Source organism: Nylanderia fulva, unplaced genomic scaffold (assembly GCF_048542155.1).
Source record: "Nylanderia fulva isolate GAGA-0341 unplaced genomic scaffold, ASM4854215v1 Scaffold36, whole genome shotgun sequence".
NCBI classification, from domain to species: Eukaryota; Metazoa; Arthropoda; class Insecta; order Hymenoptera; family Formicidae; genus Nylanderia; species Nylanderia fulva.
The window spans coordinates 456445-475988 of NW_028190433.1; the positions used below are offsets into that span (position 1 = coordinate 456445).

Here is a 19544-nt window from a genome sequence, read left to right on the forward strand (position 1 = left end):
TCTCACAAGGTGTCGGGTTGGACGGTAAAAAAAATAGATTGCCTCAGGCTAAGAGTTAATCTACGAATCATTTGCTTCTCAGAGCACGCTCTGCATCAGTGTGAGACGAGACATCAGCGTTCGCAGTCAGATTTTCTCGTTCAAATGTAATCCGCTGCAGAGAACGTCTCTCGCGATTTACTCTCTCTCTTCAAATTCCGCCAGATAATGAAATTCTATTGCCACGTCTCTTTCTCCCTTCATCCCTAACTCTTACTCTCTTTCTCTATATATACTCACTGTCTCTCATCTTCTGTTTTTAGATGGACCTGATTCTTTCTTCATTCCCGGATCAGATCGCCGAGGGAAGTCTCCGTCAGATAGGGGAGGATTTCCGACAGTGAAACGTGAATAAATCAAGAAAAGGAGGACGATTACAAGTTTTATGAACGCGGGACGACCTTGTCCCTGTCTACATCGACTGTCTCGAGAGTGACATAGAACTTACATGAAGCGACAGTGACTCCAACGCGAGTGCGAAACTTCTATATCTTCTAAGGCAATCTCTCGTAGATGATGTAAGTTCCCGAACATGGTCTATTTATTACCTTCGTGTCGCACCTCATAACGCCAGCATTCACTCGTCCCGTGGGCAAGATAATTGGACAGTTGATTAATTGGATATTCGGACAATTGGACGTTTCAACGTTTATACGGTTAAAGCTGCGAGAGTGGGTGGATAAGGGTCAGAAAAGTGGGCTTCAGGCGTGAGCAACCAGGGTAGTCGAGCCGTAAATAGCGTACGATATCGTCCGGATTTAGAAATCTTACGAAGATTATCTCGCGCGAAAACTATAAAAGCACTCGGTAAATGCAGCAGAGAATTATGCAGGATTAAAGAATAAATATACATATATTATATTCGTTTGAAGAATTCTCTGAAAATTTTTAAATGTCGGTACGTGTCTCTTTAATTCGTATAGAATCGCTTAAGAATAATTAGATAAAAAATAAGATATTCTTGCCGTTCTTCCAATTTTAGGAATTCTGCTTCTCGCAAATAAAACACTACTTTAGCTAAATTTGAAGCTAGAAATAGTGCGTGTTTTGTTGCGAACATTTTGATCTAATTTCTGCTGAGTTTTTTTTTTCAAAGAGGAAATATAGTGTTTGATAACTCTATCCCTATAAGCGTATGATATTATTTAATATTTAAGCAATATTCTAGGCGTATTTTTAGAATATTTAATATTCTAAGAATACGTCTAGAATATTAAATAATATCATGCGCTTATAGGGATTTTATTTATCATTGTCAGAAATGCGACGCAAAATGCACCGATTATAAACGTTATAGAAGGGAAATCGTTTCGACAAATGTTTCATAAATAAACTCGATACGTTCTAGAAAGCAGTATATTAGATGCAGTGTATTACACAAACAGACGGGGCAACAAATGTAATTGCATACTATTTAGGAAACATTTGCCAAATGTGACGCGAGCTCAACAAGCGATCGATGAACATTCTCTCACATGAGTTTCTGCAACTGTGACAGACGGAAACTATCGATTTAACATTTATATTTGTATATATGTGTCATAACTTCTCAAAGTGTCATATTCCAAAACCTTTCAGAGCAATGACGTAATTTATCGTGAATATTCGTAGCATATTCTCGAAACATTAAACGTTTACAGGAGAATATAATTGTAAGTAGATTAATTAGCTTGTTGCAGCGTGTCCATATTAAGAGAATCGACAGTGAATTTTAAATGAGTAATCTCGGTTTGTTACTCAGGAGAATATTGCATTTTCTCTTTTTTTCATGATTACTTTTCAAATTCTTAATACCAAATATTATTGTAGGTTATTTTATCTATAATATTAGTAATAATAATATAGGCTATATTATGTTAAAAGACTTTTAATATATATATAACTCTTAACGACCCGGCGGTAAATGCGCGGGTTTTCGATAGTAAATCGTATTATTAAAAAAAAAAAGAAAAACTGGGGAAACCAAGTCGCTGATCAATGTATAGAAAATACGTAAGTAAATAAGTATTACGCTATTTAAACGTTTTCTCTTTTAGATTTGACAAATATGTGATATCACGCGATGTTTCGTGTTTATCGAGATGATGTTATAAATACCACAAGGAGCGTAACAAATTTCTGATAGTTATAAATGAGATATAACTAACGAAATATACATTAAGGGCGCGATAATCTTGTAATATACTTGTGACACTCATGCCGCATCGCACGCAGAATTAAAATTAACGTTTGCATAATGTGCAACAGCTTTCATCTGCATTATATCTGTGTTTGCACGAAAGAATAAGGACGAAAAATCTATATCTTAAAGTTTTAATCTCAAGTCGTTGGCTTTAATCTCGTAATTGTAAAATAATGTATAGAAATATGTTATTGAAGTATACACATTAGGAAGGCCATCGAATAATTCTTTCAGTGAATATAAAAGTACACTCTTGAGTACTGAGATACTTTTTCGATTTATTTTAGAGGGTTAATTTATATCATTTATAATTTTTTTGTCGAATATGTGGGGAACATAGATTTTTTATGAAACACTTGACAGACTGAATCAGCAATGTAGAAATAATTTACTTATTGAAATTAAATTATTCATCAAATAATACATGATAATATTAATATGACGCTAATTTCACTTCAAGATTTTATCAATTTACTATGGCTGCGTTCGCTTTGACGCTTTCAGCGTTATAAGCAATTTCTGTTTTCGTTGTAATTTGAATATCAAACGAAGACAGAAGATATTTATAGCGCTGAAAGCGTTCAAAACAAATACAATCTTTGTTTGAAGTATTATGCAGACTATAATGATTAGAGTCTATTAAAGACAAATCGTGATAAGATATACGTAATAAAATTATTCTCACATCGACTTTCAATCGCCGAGAATCACAATTAATAATAAGATATTTTTTTGCAAAACTTAATAAAGTTAATTGTAATAAAATCTTTTTTAAAATGCAATCGCGATCTATCGAGATATATCAATTATAACATTGAGGATGAAAAATACAAGATATAATATTTTATAATATGCATACAATTTGTTGCTATAGGAACTTAATAATTTCAAGACATTGACGCGACAATCATGATTCAAAACAAAATTTGCTACATATATTTTAAAATAAATTTTTATTTTATAGAGAAATAAGATATTTTTTTAGATAAGTAAAGCTACGCTTAAACATGTTTTTGCTAAATTATCATGTCTTCACCTTGTTAATTACCATCTTGTTAATTACATTTAATTGTAAATATATGACAGAAGAGAGAATATATTTTTAAAACTGGGTGTGAATCTCGGGAATGAAAGATCGATCTTCGCACTTTGTGTGTATAGTAATTATATTAATTAAATCTATACAACATAAAGAATTGTATATTTTCCACAGGGTGCGTATATGTATCTGTATACGCGAGTAACTTAAGTAAGTGTATATAATGTCAAGTACAAATTGTACACTTCGCATGTGATTAGATGTTATAAACGGCTTTAAATGTTTAAATACATACTAGTCAACTTTTCTCTTGGAACGATATCTATCTAGATTACGATATCCTATATAGAGCGAATATCAAATATATATATGGTAAATATGAACAATTTTGCATTGCCCTTTTCATTGCGAATTTTTACTTCGGTCCATCTTCTCTCTTTTCTCGTCATATTGTCCGATCTTAAATTCTCACGAAGCCTCAATGCTAAATTATGTGTATCATCTAACATATATGTATAATATTATGTCACTGTGTATAGCTCCCACAACATAGTTACGTACGTAGTTGCTAATTTTGAATGTTTGTATCCCCGAGTTATGCAAATAATGCGAGACTCTCGACCAATCGAGACCACACAAAATATTCAACGATCACGTTTGAACATATAATTAATTAAAGCGTAATTTATTGTCATTTATGTATGGAATTTATGTCGCGGTAACTACATTGTGTCTTGTATTATTCGTGATGAGATAATCAAATAGATGGGATTTGCGATATGATTATTCGTACGTGCATTATCGTACTCTATACGTTTATATACGTTGCATTTACTAGTTATATTTTAATTACAAATTCGGGAAAGAAGGATTCAATTTCTAAAGTGATACACATTATATATTCATATCGCAATAATACAAATTTCTGTCAGATACACAAGTACGTGATTCGTTCAAATACCATCAAATCCACCGAATTTCATGAGAAAGCGCAAATACGAGGCGAATATGTCATATAATATAGTAACGTAAACATGAATAGTCGTGAAATCGATTATCATAACAAATTCGATACATTTGATTTGAAAAGGGGAATTTCGACTTTCGGAAAAAAGAAAGAGATAGCGTTGTTATTTGGAGCAATATCTCTCTCGTAATTGATATAAGAAGATCTGAAATATGGTACGGCGAGCGAAAAAAAAGATAAACGGTATAGCTAATATAAGAGAAGCGGAATAAAGCTGTGTAATGCGCCTAATCATATCATGTTGCAAGAAAAAAGTACAATGGAATGTCCACTCGAGGGAAAACGCCGACGAGAAGGATGAAAGCATGTGAGCACAATAAATGGTTTCACGAAGATAGTTATTATACAATCTACAGCTTATAGTATATGTATACATGTGTACGTGTGTCTATATATGGTATATACACATTTAAAATTATGTCAGAGATTTTAAAGGCGTATTCTAGAGGTCAAAATAAGAAAAAAGTTCCTGTAAATATATGGTCCAACAACGCTTTTCATTCAAGATTAGCCCCCTAAAGTTGGGGGAACAAATCGAGAAAAATTATAGCAATCACACTCTTATGCTTTACCTCTCTCAGACACAAATTTTTTTCTTAAAACGCGCTGAAATATTGCGAAAGATTAATGTACCGACTTATAAACATATGAGACGATATTGAAGGGAATTAATTCGCGTTACAACCTCATTACTGCCAAAGATTAATTACGTTCCAAGTCTTTGATGGATTCTGCGCGTGACATCCGATATTTTGATGGGGTGACTTTGCTACTTGCAAGGAACCGTCTTACCGTAATCGGACATTATTCGCTGTATTGTATTGCATATATGATAGATCGTATCGAAAATTACTAATATGGTTGAACGAAATCTTGAATGGACAAATAAAACTCGAGAATCAGCCAAACATTGAATTCTTGGGAATCCCTTTCTTAAAAAAAGGCATGTAGTCTCTTTTAATTATTAATTTGTTGAAATTTCATCTAATCATTTGTGATTTTGCATATATTATTCAATATATTATTTGTGTTAGAAATAACAACTGTTAAATGTTAGTTTATTGAGAGATAAATTTACTTGAAAAATCAATACACTTTAAGTGCGAAGTATTATAAACGCTAGCTTCCCTTAACACTTCAAGATATTCGATTCGTTACTTCAGATATGTTGAAGATGAAATTCCAGTTCGCGATAACGAGCAAAAGTGCAATTGCCAGCAATAAGTTTAATGCATCTTTTGTTTCATTATATTTTTTGCTTTGATCTTAATTAATGAAACTTTGTTTCTCCTTGGAAAAAGCGCGCGAGAAATTTTTTTCTCTTACAAGTAACACTACCCAAGTGCCTTTTTCGAAAATTTGATTGCACAGTTTTAAAGTACATTAGAAACCATAAAAATTTTGTTTGAAAATTTTTTTTATATCTACTGTTTCGACGATATTTGCTCAGAAAGATAAAAACCTATTTTTCTTCAAGAGGGTTTTCACCACTTTAACGGCCGTATGGGCACGTATAAAAAAATGCGTGTCTCTTATTTTAATCTAGACTACAACATATTCTAAGTATATCAAAATCGGCGAGTGGCACTTGGGTAGTGTTACTTGTTAGAAATTTCGATATAATAGAATTCTTTTCTATAAAGCTACGTAGAATTTATAAATTTTGTACATTTCTTTTTACATTTTTACCATATATTTTTTGATATAAATAAAAATGCGTGTGTGCTAAATTATAACGTGATGATTTGTGATTGAAATTGAAAGTAATATTGCTACATATTTCGAATTTTTATTTATATAATAAATGTGTATAGTATTTAAAGAATCTAATATTTATTATTTGATAGCTTTTTAGTTTTTGATATAGTTTGTGTAGAATAAATTTGAATTTTTCAAATTTCTTTACAAATTTAATTGTTATTTAACATTTTTATGTTATTGATGATTCAATGCTATTTAGCATCACATCTTGAAAACTTAATGTAAATCTTTTTGTTACACATGTGTTTATATTGTAAATTTTTAACAGTTTAATGCAAAATTTATGCTATATATTTTATTTATCTTTGTATTTCTCGCAGAGACAAAAAATATAGCAACAGAAAATTGCAAATATTATTTAAGAAAACATTTGCATCTCTCAAATCAAATTTAATCAGTTAAACGAATCTAATCAAAATGCAATTGTCATCAATGCGAGAATCCCAGGTAGAACAGAAAGTTCAAATAATGTCACTTGTCATTATTTAATCATAATTTAGGTATCAAATGATATCAAAATGATATCATTTGATACCTAAATTATGATTAAATAATGACATTATTTTGACTTTCTGTTCTACCTGGAATGTTAAGTGAGGAGTAATTACTGGACGAGCACTACTAATTACGGAACGCATATAGATCCGCCTTGTTCATTTCCAGGATAATCATCCTAATGACTCCTTCTCGTGTTTCGATCATTTACCAAATTCCTCTTCGTAAAGTGAATATACATTAATTAAAATTAGAATCAATTGTTGCTGGGGTGTTGTATTTTTTAAAATTTAGAGTTCGAAAAATTTTCATCGAAAGATAAAAGTGAATAAAGAACAATTTTACGATAATTATATTATGTATATTATATTTATCGCAGGCGCGTAAATCTATTTCTATTTCTATAATCAGAGTTTGATAATATCACGTTCTTATTTTGTATTTTTATTATATTGTATACCTATACACGTCATGTATATATACGTATATATGAATGTAATTTTAATTGACTCATTTGTGATCATTATCTGTGTTCAATTAAATAAATCTCACTTGATATTCTTTTTATGGATCTATATATAAAAACATGAAAATCACTAGATATTAATTAACATCACGGAATAATCGTTACTATCTGAACAAGATTAATTTTTCATTCAATCGAACAGAGTAATGTGTAAATAAAATAGATGCGATTTTATGTAAGATAATTCTAATAGAGATAATAAATAAACTGCTATTATTGTACTTATGTCTATATATTTTAGAGAGAACATACACATCTTTTCAACTGTAACATATATATATAAAACAATTATTTCATCAACTGTATCGTTAAATTTTTGGCAGAAAAGTTGTAGGATTTGGAATGTGATTGGTAAAAATATTAGAAAGATCAATAATTTTGGGGATATATAATTTATTTTAAATAATAATTTTTAGAGCTAACATAAGATTATTCTTTTAACTTGTATAATACTTTTTGTGACATAGGATCAGAACATAGTATGTTACTCGGACAAAAATACAATACATCTCAATATTGCATTATTTTCAATACAATATTGTCTGTTGTACTTTAAAAATCTTACTGTGACAATTTTCTCATTTTGTAGAATGAGAATGTCGATTATATAAATATAATGTACATGCGCTGTTCTTTGTTCGAGCAAGAATTTTGTCTTAGCGCACGCTGCGACAAGTTAAGTGCATTGTCATTTTCCAGAATGAAAACACTTAAAACAGATCGCAGATGTGTGTGTGACAGAATTCACAGAGTATTAGTTCTATCAATAAGTCTGATACATTTCTTTAAGTGTGTTGCGTATGTGTCAGTCTTATTTAAATCTAATATATAAATGATTATTTTCCTATACGTTTCAAACAAATGTGTACATGTCGCGTTTTAAAAAGAAAAAAAATAAGTTACCGTATAGGAGGTCAGAGCACACTACAAATGGATATATGAGATATGTACACAAAACGAGAATTTATTTAATCCTATTATCTTACTAATAAGAGAGGAAGCAATAATCCTTTTATCTCGTTTCATACCTCGCACACTTATTATAAACAGTTCGACTTATCTCTTTTCTTACTCACTATTTTTGCATGCTATGTAAAAAGTACAACATTGCCTGCTTACTCATATACGGTAGTTTTTTTTCTCCACATCGTGTTATATCTTGTAGACAAAATTAAAATAATCTATCAATATAATTATTCACGATATGCTATGCGATGCGGACGCAAATGCTCTATGGGAATTCAAAAGCAAATATGTATACATTTATATATACAAAAAAAGAAAGAAAACAAATAATTTGTTAAAAATCTGATTGTTGAGTTCTCGCTTTTCGGTATTCTTGCCGAAGATAACGTGATTTAGTGGAATGATTGGGCGAGTAATGTAATCTTGAAGAACGGAAATTGCGCTCCGTATTACCTGAAAAAGAAAAAGAAAGAAAACTCGTATTGAATTATATACATTGCACATTTTTTATTTCAAACACAAATTAAGATTAATAAAATACAATAAATAAATATACATCATTAATTTGATGCGGACGAAGGTATAACAAATATACAATATGGACTTGGATTATAGAAATAAGGTTCGACGTAACAATTGGCACAGTAAAAATAACAACGTATAACGTTTTTTGCAATACACATACAAAAAACATAATATTTATTCAAGATTATATAAACGATTTTGACAATCACGACTTGTAGACTAAGGATTATAAGGAAAAAAAATGATAGCTTTAATCTTTTTCAAAAACTTATAATTAAGAAATTTTATTTATAATTAAACTATATTTATTTGTAAACGCTCAAAAAATTAAAATAGAAAATCAAAAGATGTAAGTGCACATATCTCACTTTTTAGCTTTTGAGAAATCGGAATTTTAGATTTTATCTCAATAAAATATCTGAATAATCTCAAAGATTTATATGCACATACATTATTTTACAGATATAAAAAAATCGATACTTTTCTAATACACATGAATCTTCGTATGATTTGGCAAGATGTGCAGAGATAGAGGCAAGAGCATTAGGAACTTTGGAGCTGACTCACCGGCAGTTACAATGCAAATTGCATTGCGGTCGCAAATGAGAAGAATCTCCTCATTAATAGGGTTGATGCCTCTGGTTTTGACGACCACCTCTCTGCTTGCCACCATAGCCTGAACCTCCTGGAACATACCCATGTGACGCACATTGTTAGTCAAACCCTCCCACCCAGTTGTACGAAACATTTGTTTATCCTTACAAGAAACTAATGACATGTAAATAATAAAAAAAATGTCAAGCATATCTCTTTGAAAATAATAGAGCTAAAAGATAGTAGATAGTACAAGCCGAAAGAAGATTATCGAGTATCTAAGGCTACAGGCTAAGGTAGTAAGCTGCAGGCTGCGTTCCAATTTATACTTTTCTCGTCTTCCTTATTTAGATTTCTAGAGCTATCAATGGCTAAATCGAGGATATGTATTGTTAGAAAAAGGAAAAACAAAGTTAATTTTTTGTGAACAGATGAATATAAAAATATTGTAGAATATAAAAATATTGTATTTTTTTCACGTTTACAGAAATAATATTTACCGAAAAATTTTTATCAAAAAAATATATCGTAAAATATATATATGTTTTACAATATATTGCACTAATAAAAAATTTATTGCATTCTATATAATAAAATTTTACAATAATGACGCCTGTTTTGTTCTGATAAATCTGATCTTTTCATCAGTTAACAAAAAATTATATTCATATGTTTCACATATATATAACACGTAACAATTATGGAACAAATAATGCAAAAAGTAAATAAAACAGATATTCAAGTGAGGGACGAAGAAGAAAAGGAAGTGAGAGAGGAAGAGAAAGCGGATATGTGAAATTTTTTACTTTGTGAGAAACGAAAAAAAAAAGGGACGATTAATATGCATGAGAAAATACGAACATGGACGATGGAATATAATACTACTTAAAATGTGACCGATGGGGGATAAATATGAAATTCAAGGGAGAAAAAGGACGCTATAATGTGTACCTTTGCCGCGTGCACCACCACGCCCACCACTGTAGCCACCATCGTAATTACCACCGCCGTAGCCGTATCCGTCTGCGTTTCATGGAACACACGGCATAAAGAGCATATGGGATCAGTTATTTGTATACGTATCGAGATACACACATAAGTTCATTTTCTTCTACATTAAAAGAAAAAATGCGCGTGTACGCGGCGCTCGAAAACAATAAAAATTCATTACTTCACATAATGATACTAATAATTTATTCATGTCTAATACTAATAGTTTTATTTTTTTATATCGAAATATATCCTAAAAGGCATTAATGACTGTACTACATAATACAACGTTTTGATATTCTACATGAACAAAAGGCAGCTTTCTCGTTTAAAATTTCTGAATACAAAGACTGTTGAGAAAGAATGCAGAAATTATTGGAGTACACTATTTGAACGATTTAATTACAATTGTATGAATGCAAAAATTACATGCATGTAAAGTTTATGCATTGAAAGATTTAGATATTCATGCTGAAAATTATTTTAATTATATGTGAGTAAGAGTAATGTTAACATGTTTCCCAAAAACCGATAAAATAAAGAAACGAGAGATGAGGTTTTTTTAAATAAAATATTCTGATTAAATAAACTATTAGGATACACACAGAAATTGTTCCAACTCGTATTCTCTATGAACTTTAATAGTCTCTTGACTCAAATAACATGCCCCTGAGTTAATCTCGGAAATCATACGAGATAGAATCATTTCTATTCTCATGTTGTTGTCGTGAGAGCATATGTATGTTTAGCCTTTGCACTTTGCGGTTTCATTAGATTTGACATGCTCGTTATGAAGTGTGGTACAAGCAAGAAACATCATGCGAGAAACGAAGCGAGATTAGAAGCGGGACCAAAGGATTCAATGTATGTACATATTCGTAATTTAATATAACATATTGTCCTATACAGCTTTACTTTAATGTTCTCTACATAAGCACATACACATATTTTGTAGTTTCATGAAAAATCACGTTACAGCGAGTGCATGATTTTTTAAGTTTATGAAAACAAAAGACATTTTAAAGAGATTTAAGAAAGTGAATTACATTTAGTAATATGCATCAATTAATTTTATAAATATAAATATATTATTAATAAACGGCAAATAAAAAAGGATATATGTTGTTATACATGCAATTATTTGCTTTAATTTATAGATATTTAAATTGTTTAAAGATCACAAGAGATATTGTAAAAATTTTCTCTCATTCACTGTTCAATCAATTTTGTCACATTTATTTATATACATATATGTGCTTATGTGGAAATTTATAATTATGTTGATACAATATCTATAAACTGTCAAAGACTATATATGACTATATAACTGTCATAGACTCAGTAATTATTATTAGTAGATACTAGATATATTAGTTTGGTTATAGTTCAGTGAGTGAAACTAAACACTTTGTAAATAAAAGAATTAAAATAAAAAAGGAAAAAAGATTTAAAGTAGAAAAAAAAATTTAAAGAGATAAGCCGGATTATGTTCGATTCATATAATTTTCGAAAATTCTGATGATATTAATTGCATGAATCTATTATGGATTGTATCATGCTATACAAAGAACATAATCCAAAAGACATATTTCATGAGTTTGAGTTGCTGATTTACAGTAGTTATGCATAAAAGCAATAGTCGAGATAAATTATAATTAGCTTCTTATCACTGATGATCAACTAATTTGCCATCTTTTTATTGATTAATTATAATTGATCAGCCTATAAATCAACACTCACACTCTATCAAGTTATGACTAATATCACTATATTTTATCACTTTGTACAATATATACATAAAATGTCAATTTCTGATCATTCCATCTTTTGCATAACTGAGTAATACATACTAAAAAAATAAATATCGAGGCAGATGATATGATCGCATATGATATCTTTTAAATTACTTTATAGTAAAATAAAAATTTTTGCATTATTTATATCAATTATTAATAAGAAAGATAAATAAAGAAAAATTCAAGTAGCATAACACTTTGCATGCGACAGAGGAATTAATCAGACATAATATGTATATATATATATACATTTTTTAGATTTTTTTATTTGTTGCGTCTATCGAATACATTGGGACGGTAACAACGAATAATTATATTAATAATCATCACTTTTTTCTCGGAAGAAAAAAATAAACAAAAAAAGCAAAAAACAAAATTTTCCACAATACAGACGTAGAAAATTTGTTGAATCGCGACTCTAATTAATAGTCAATAAAATTACCGTATCCACTGTAGTCGTAGCCACCGTAACCTCCGTACCCACCGCCACCGTAATAATCGTATCCATATCCATCGTAGCCACTGCCGTATCCTCCTTGGCCGTAGCCACTGCTGTAACTGCCGCCATAGCCACCTTGTCCCCATCCGCCCTGACCGAATCCACGACCTCGGCCACCTCTGCCGCCACGACTACCACGAACGCCCGGTCCACCGCGCATACCGATCATACCATCGGGTTTGGGTGTCGCCTTCTTTACATCGACCTATTTAAGATTATTAATTAGTAGGGGTAGTTAGTAAGGGTATTAGTAAGATTATTAAGTAGTGAATTATTAAATAGTTATATCTATAACAAAAAAGATCATTTAAATAAAAATAAAAATCTTGCATCAAATCCTTAGACCCTGCGCACAATAGAGAAAATATTAGGAATAAATATTAAATATTAGAAATAGTGATTATTTTAAAATAATAAAATTTAAAAAGTTTGATATACAAATTCAAGCATAGAGCTCTTACTAGTCCTATACTCAAATTTATATTTTTATATTAGTCTTTTCGATTTTATTATTTTAAAATAACTTATTTTTAATATTTAATATTTATTCTTGATATTTTCTCTATTGTGCGTAGGACCTTATTATTCTTAATTATCTTAAGAGAAAAAATATTTAAAGAGAAACTTTTTAATGGGGTTTAGTATTTGACTAAAGACTAATAATAATATGTGATTGTATTTTATTCACTCACCTCTTTACCATTTATTGTTTGTTTTGAGGTCTTCAATAATTCATTAACCACTTGTTCAGATTCGAAAGTGATGAAACAGAATCCCTTCCTCTGATTCTTTGTTTTATCGAACGGCATCTCCACCTCGACGATCTGGAAGATTTTCAAATATTCCGCCGTTATTTATGTTAATTTGAAAGTATTTAATGTGCAAAAATGATATGATGCTTACGGTTCCAAATTGTGAGAAGAAATTTTTGATATCATCGTCGGAAAGTTCCGTTGAAAGACCGCCGACAAATATTTTACCATGTCTGGCTTTCGCCTTCTTGGGATCAACCTTTTTATTATTGATGACATGATCACCAGCTCCCATAATCTGTAAGATACACGTTTTTTTTTTAGAAAAGGATTGTTTTAAATGTAATGGTTTATTAAAATTTTTTAAATAACTCAGAAAAAAAAATTGTCGTCATAGACACTCGGTAGCAGAACTGACTTAAAGTATCATCATACATATAAGACAACATAAAATCAGCAAATAAAAAAATATAAAATTAAATACCTTATCAAGAGATTCAGCCTTAGCAAAGACGATAAACGCAAATCCTCTCGATCGTCCTGTATTAGGATCTGTCTTGACATTGATACTTTCGATATCGCCGTATGCGCTAAAATGTTCTCTCAGTTCCTCTAAAAATTGATAACAATCTTTGTAAGAATTATTAAAAAATGACAACACACTCGAGTCATTTCAAAAATAATTATATAACTAATCGTTATTAAGCTTCAGTAAAAAAATTCTTTTCACATGACAGCCATTTTTTTGACATTGTCATCCAAAGGTGTCCTAAGAAGTAACATCATGCTTTTTGTTTTCTATTTTTACACGTTTTTTTAGAACTTTGCAGAACTTGTCTATCATTTAGAGATAATTTTAGGAAGCAAGAATTACTCACTGTCAGTTGTTTCCCAACTTAAACCACCAACAAATAATTTCCTGCGAAAAAAGAACAAAAAGTTAAAACTAATGGAAGCGAACAAAATGTAATTTAAAATTTTTAATTACTATTATGGAACCGAATATTTATGGCGAATAATTTACAGTTTATCAGTTTAAATAGGATCGTAATTCAGGATTGCGATGTCGACAAATTGTCAAATCTCTGCAACTGTGCGCAAAAAAGTTATCTGTAATAAAAACGGTAAAAGATAGCGCATAATGTGCTCCGGCCTCTTTCGCAAGTGACTATTACAAGTTACGAAGTAATCGTAGCCGATTATCACCTGGATGCGTAACTTTTGCATTTTTTAAAGTTTTTCATCATCTCATACATATAATTGCATGCAATTTTTCTTTCCCTTTCTTAACATTTCGTTATACTGTTAAAAAAAAAAAAATAAGAAAAAAGTAATAAATATTAAAAATACCTATCGTTCAGAGAATCCTGGTTAGCTCCACCCGACCTGCAAAGCAATGGAACGAATTTATTTCACTAGATGACTTTTTCAAACGTGTTAATTGGTAGTAAAAATTAAGATCAAAGTGAAAAATTTACTTTTGACAAGAAATGATTCCATTTATTATCGAAAAAAAAAAAAAAAAAAAAAAAAAAAAAGAAAATAAAAAATATTAAATTTGACTCCTGGAAAGATCAGAATCAATGTTAAGATATGAAAAAATTGAATGCAGACGCGCGATATATGCAAGAAACAGACCTGTAGTGTCATTCGCAAAAGGGGCACTGGATCGATTTTATTAAAAATTTAGGGAATTTTATTATTTAAACAAATATGTGTATATATATATATATATATATATATATATATATATATATATATATAATCGCATACGTGTAAGTATAAGAAATTATTATATATAAATATTTATATGTATATCTTATGAACGCATAAGTTTAAGCTACGACTAATTAGACCAAATCGAAATTTAGAAGAGACTTCTTAACAAATCCAATAGTCACAATTCACAAAGGAATTACAAAATAATAAGGTATTATTCCTAGAGTGACGAAAAAAAGCTTACAATATATGTATTTAACCTTTGAGAAAAGTTACGAGAAACAACCATGAGAAGACTGCTTTGCACACCACAGAGACCTTGATTCGAACGTTTTATTTAAAAAAAAAGAAAAAAAAAGAAAAAAATTTTTAAATATGGAAAAATTAAAAAATTAAAAACTTGGAAAAAAGTAGATACGTAAAAAAATCAACGCATTGAGAGAGCAAGATGCTAATTATATCGACATTCATGTGTAAATCCAAGCAATAGTTACAACTCCAGTTGACATACAGCTGCTCCTAAAGGAAACAAGATTTAATTTTTCCAAGTGGTACTCTGACTGCTGATTGGCCCAAAGAATATGGTATATGCTAGGATAGACTGCAACTCTATATCCAAAAGCTAAAAAAATTGTTTTTACATTACAATTTAATGATAGACGATTATTGATACTTCGAATGATATATCTATGCGTATATGTGTAATATATAGATTATAGATCATTAATATCAAATATTTATTTGTATTTATATATGTATATATATGTATGTGCTTGTCTCTCTCTTTCTCATTCTTTCTGTCTCTCATTGTCTTTATAATAGTCATTGACAAATATATAATGCAAGAATTGGTTCAAATCTTGATATGTTTTTCGTTCTTTCTTTGCATTTTAATGATGAGCTACGAGCTCTGTTTTCTATCGCTTTTCTGCCAGTTCATTCGATATGATAATTGATCTGAACTTATGTATTTTATTTGATATCTTTAATATCATCTAGGGCTGGTGATAAATACCGTGGGCACCAGTCACACGCCGGTAATCAGTAGCTGATCGGGTCATGTTTCCCACCTGCGAGCCGCCCGCCATGTGAAAACCGTTGTTGATCACCTGTAGATCAAGCCACATAAACTGGAGTTAATGGCATTCTGACCTATTGGAGATTTTTGCATTGGCCCTAGTGATTCTGTGCTTTGGTCACGCCCAAACAGCATTTGGAAATTACTCTACGCGTGACCCAGCAGGCAAGTGTGTATCTGTGCAAGACTTATCAATCTGACACAATTAACTCGACTTCCACTTCGCTTCGTGAGGGAACATGATGGACTTGAACTCGACGTAGACTTCTCGTAATAATTCTGACTTAGAAATCACTGTATAAGGCTTCACACGGTTCACACAGATCCCATATATAAATGTATATACTGTCCATCGTGAGCAATTGACTATTACCATAATTCAGCTGCAATACAATGTACAAAGATAGAAGACTCAGCTGGCAAAAAAATTGTATTCGAAAGTTTATGCTCTATAAAGATATTACGATTATATATATTTGCATGATGTTGTGACAAATCTGATCGACTGCAGAACCCACAATTTTTCTCTTTATCAATTACAAAACTATAATTAATTAGATAGAGGAATGGAAATAAGGATTTTACACAGAGTTACGAAATTTCAACAGATAAATATGTATACCTTGTAACAGCAGCACATATAAAGTTATAGACTAATACTTATTCATATTATACTAAGTGTCTTATGTTACTCTTGCAAAATGTAGCATGCACTATTTTATTCATTTTTTTATTATTATAGATACGTTAAGTATAGAGTGGAGCACCGGTGTTTGGCTATTTACTTCTGTTACTTTGTACATAGAAGTCACGTCCCTTGGTGCGAACACATTTTTAATTATGGATAAGAGGAAGTACATCTCCAAATTTATATTCAGCGATGATTTTTGCAAATATACAATGTACATTTATAAGTAAAGATTAATTATATAATTAATTTTTATTAGGAATATACAATTTGGAGATTACATCCTTTTTTCCTAAAAAGGTTTTATATATACTTTAAAATTTAATCTACAATGATGCTTACCCTTCTCTTTGCAGAGATATTTCAAAAATTAATGCAAAAATATGTAAAAATGTGCAAAAATGCAACATTGTAAAAAAGCAAATAAAAAAAGGAATAAAATTAAAAAAAAAAAGATGTAAAATTCCTTCAATAGAATGCTGTGGCAAAGGAAAAAATGGAAAAATAGGAGTATAATTGTGCATTATATAAAATATTTACACAGATATGACTGTCGTATCGTAAAATTCATCCAACTCGAGATCTGGTTACGCTGAAAAGAATAGGTTGAAGAAAGAGGAGCACATAATGTGCAAGACAATATAGCTACATGAAAAAAAACTTAAGTCTATAAAAACATGTCGAACTTTTTTTTTCTTTTTCTTTGCGCCCTAAATAATTTGATGCATACTTTTTTCTTCCTTATTTGATCATCGCATTAAAATATCAACTCCACGGAGATGACTCACTTTGGAATTTTCGCTCGATGGATCAAGGGACGGATCTCCACGTGCTTGTAACGGAAGTGACTAGCGCGATCAAGCCGCAAAATGACCGCGTTTTTTTCCGACACACACATATATATATATATATAAATATATATATATATATTTATATATGTGTATGTATATATATATATATATTTATATATGTGTATGTATATATATATATATATATTTATATATGTGTATGTATATATATATATATATATATATTTATATTTATATATATATATATATATATATATATATATATATATTATACATTTATTTACCATATTTCATCATCTCTCTCTATCTCTGTCTTCCCGATAGCGCTTGGACGCGCCCTTCGCACGATGACGCGGCCGGTGCTTCCATTCATTTCTTACTCGCGACTGCACATTGTTAAAACCTCGGTATATTCTCGAATCAATGGATTCCAATCGACAAACGACGAGCGTCCGCGCGCGCGACGCGCCATGGCGAGGCGAGATTTCCGTGTCGTCGTAATGCGAGCGTTCGCGCCGCGCCGATGCGAGCGGATTAGATTTTTTTCGCGGCGACTCGCGCACACGCCTTCGCCATTTTGTGCGACAGAAACGACTCTTACTACGCCGCGAGAAGCCATCGTCGTCGTCGATATAGAGGGGAAAAAATTTCGTAAAAAATTCCCGAAATAATCGAAACGAGGGGGAGGAGAGGAGCGAGAAGAAAAAAAAAAAGAAAAACGGCGGGCGAATAATACCTGTCTTCCTGAGACTCCTGGCTGTTTTCCGCGGAAGCGTCCATACCGGCACCGTTCTCGGCGTCGCCGTTCTGCTCGGCGAAGTTCTGCTCCGCGATATCCTCGCTAAAATCCTTGCCCTCCTGATCGGCCATCGTCGACTTTTCGATCCTCCGTGTGATTCTACGCACGGCGTAAAATTACTCGGATCAGCACGTGATCACTGTGTGTGTGTGTATTTGTTTGTATGTGTGTATGTATGCGTGCGCGTGTGTCGAGCACAAAACTGCTCGCTTGGCGAGATGTATCCGCTCTCTCTCAACACGTCCGCGTCGTTCGACCGCCGAATGGAGAAGACCGGGGCCCTCGCGTTCTTCACGGCTCGTGACTCCGCCGCGAGGCATCATGGGACGTCAAGCGCGCGCGCGCTCCCTCGACCAATCGCGCGCCGCCGTCTCAGGAGCGTGCGACGCGCTCTCGATCGCCCCGACCTCTCGATCTCGACCGATCGATTCTCGAGACGCGCGTTCTGAATTTCGCCGCAATTTTTGTACCGTATCATGTTGATCGTTGCACGCGTGATTTCTCTGCCGAAAATAAGGTTTGTTGATTGCAAATTGTTGATTGATAATTTAATAAAGGGTTTTCCTGTTATTTATTTCCATTGAGCATTCGTCGAGCTTCATTCATGAACGATGTAAACAACGAAAACTTACACGGTAATTCATTCGACTTTGATTGTTATATAGCGCTTTGTTGTTGAATGGATGAATCTCGTTTTTGCTGTAGGAGATTAAATGATCGATTTTTATAACCCTATTTCGCACTTTAATTATTAATATTATTTTGTATTTTTTATAATATACAATATATATATATATATATATATATATATATATTATTCATATTAATTTCTTAATAAATAGTGTGAAAAAAAAATCATTGTATCAAATATGCAGATTGAACTTTATAAACAAGTGTGCAGCGAGATAAAGAATTTCATTCTATCGATAGGCATTCCTCTGCTGGAAAAAAAAATAATCATGTGATCAACCAAAACAAGTTGACTGTTTACGTTCCTGATTACATTCCAATCGATGAGCATTGGCGGGAGTGCGTCATCGACGCGAAGGAGGGCAGGGGGAGAGTGGAACGCAAGAAAGGAAACGAGAAGCGACTTCAGCGACACGAGCGCCGAAATTTCCGGCCGGCCGGACTTGGCGGGAAACTGGACAGCCAATAGGAGCGCTGGAAGGTTCCGCGCGCCGCAGCCAATGGGAGGCCGCGAAGGATCCCGCTCAATTTCGCTGTCGCATTTCCCGCCATTCCTCCCTCACGGACGTT

The 19544-nt window shown here is 31.8% G+C and overlaps 2 protein-coding genes across 11 annotated transcripts in view; one reads left to right on the forward strand and one right to left on the reverse strand.

The window, feature by feature from the left end:
* LOC114941906 (QRFP-like peptide receptor) overlaps window positions 1–8303 on the forward strand; it is a 112490-nt gene extending 104187 nt beyond the window's left edge. For all 3 annotated transcript variants that reach the window (XR_014925307.1, XM_085485313.1, XM_085485314.1), the window contains one exon: window positions 303–8303. Coding sequence is in view for 2 of the 3 variants with exons in the window: in XM_085485313.1 (XP_085341439.1) it covers window positions 303–312 (10 nt within the window). In the remaining variant the exon portion in view is untranslated. The remainder of the gene's footprint in view (window positions 1–302) is intronic.
* sqd (RNA-binding protein squid) lies at window positions 7446–18562 on the reverse strand. Of its 8 annotated transcripts, XM_085485315.1 has the most exons (10): window positions 18222–18562; window positions 14542–14577; window positions 14070–14110; window positions 13676–13803; window positions 13343–13489; window positions 13132–13263; window positions 12383–12644; window positions 10106–10177; window positions 9128–9245; window positions 8379–8488 (listed from the first exon to the last, which is right to left on the reverse strand). In XM_085485315.1, exons 1-9 carry the CDS (start codon window positions 18353–18355, stop codon window positions 9181–9183), a joined length of 1017 nt encoding a protein of 338 aa, XP_085341441.1. In that variant the 5' UTR covers window positions 18356–18562; the 3' UTR covers window positions 8379–8488; window positions 9128–9180. The 8 variants fall into 8 exon arrangements, with proteins under 8 accessions (XP_029172920.1, XP_029172918.1, XP_029172919.1 ...); XM_029317087.2 differs by lacking the exon at window positions 9128–9245 and having other exon boundaries at window positions 7446–8488; window positions 12425–12644; XM_029317085.2 differs by lacking the exon at window positions 9128–9245 and having other exon boundaries at window positions 7446–8488.
* Window positions 18563–19544: the final 982 nt, after the last annotated feature.

Excerpts from the sequence above, each read along its gene's own strand:
- sqd (XM_029317085.2), bottom strand. The coding sequence starts at position 18,355 with ATGGCCGATCAGGAGGGCAAGGATTTTAGCGAGGATATCGCGGAGCAG. Across the intron at positions 13,804-14,069 it reads AAGTTGGGAAACAACTGACA|AGGAACTGAGAGAACATTTT; the intron begins GTGAGTAATTCT and ends ATCAATTTTTAG. Across the intron at positions 12,645-13,131 it reads AAACAATAAATGGTAAAGAG|GTCGATGTAAAGAAGGCGAC; the intron begins GTGAGTGAATAA and ends AATCTTAAATAG.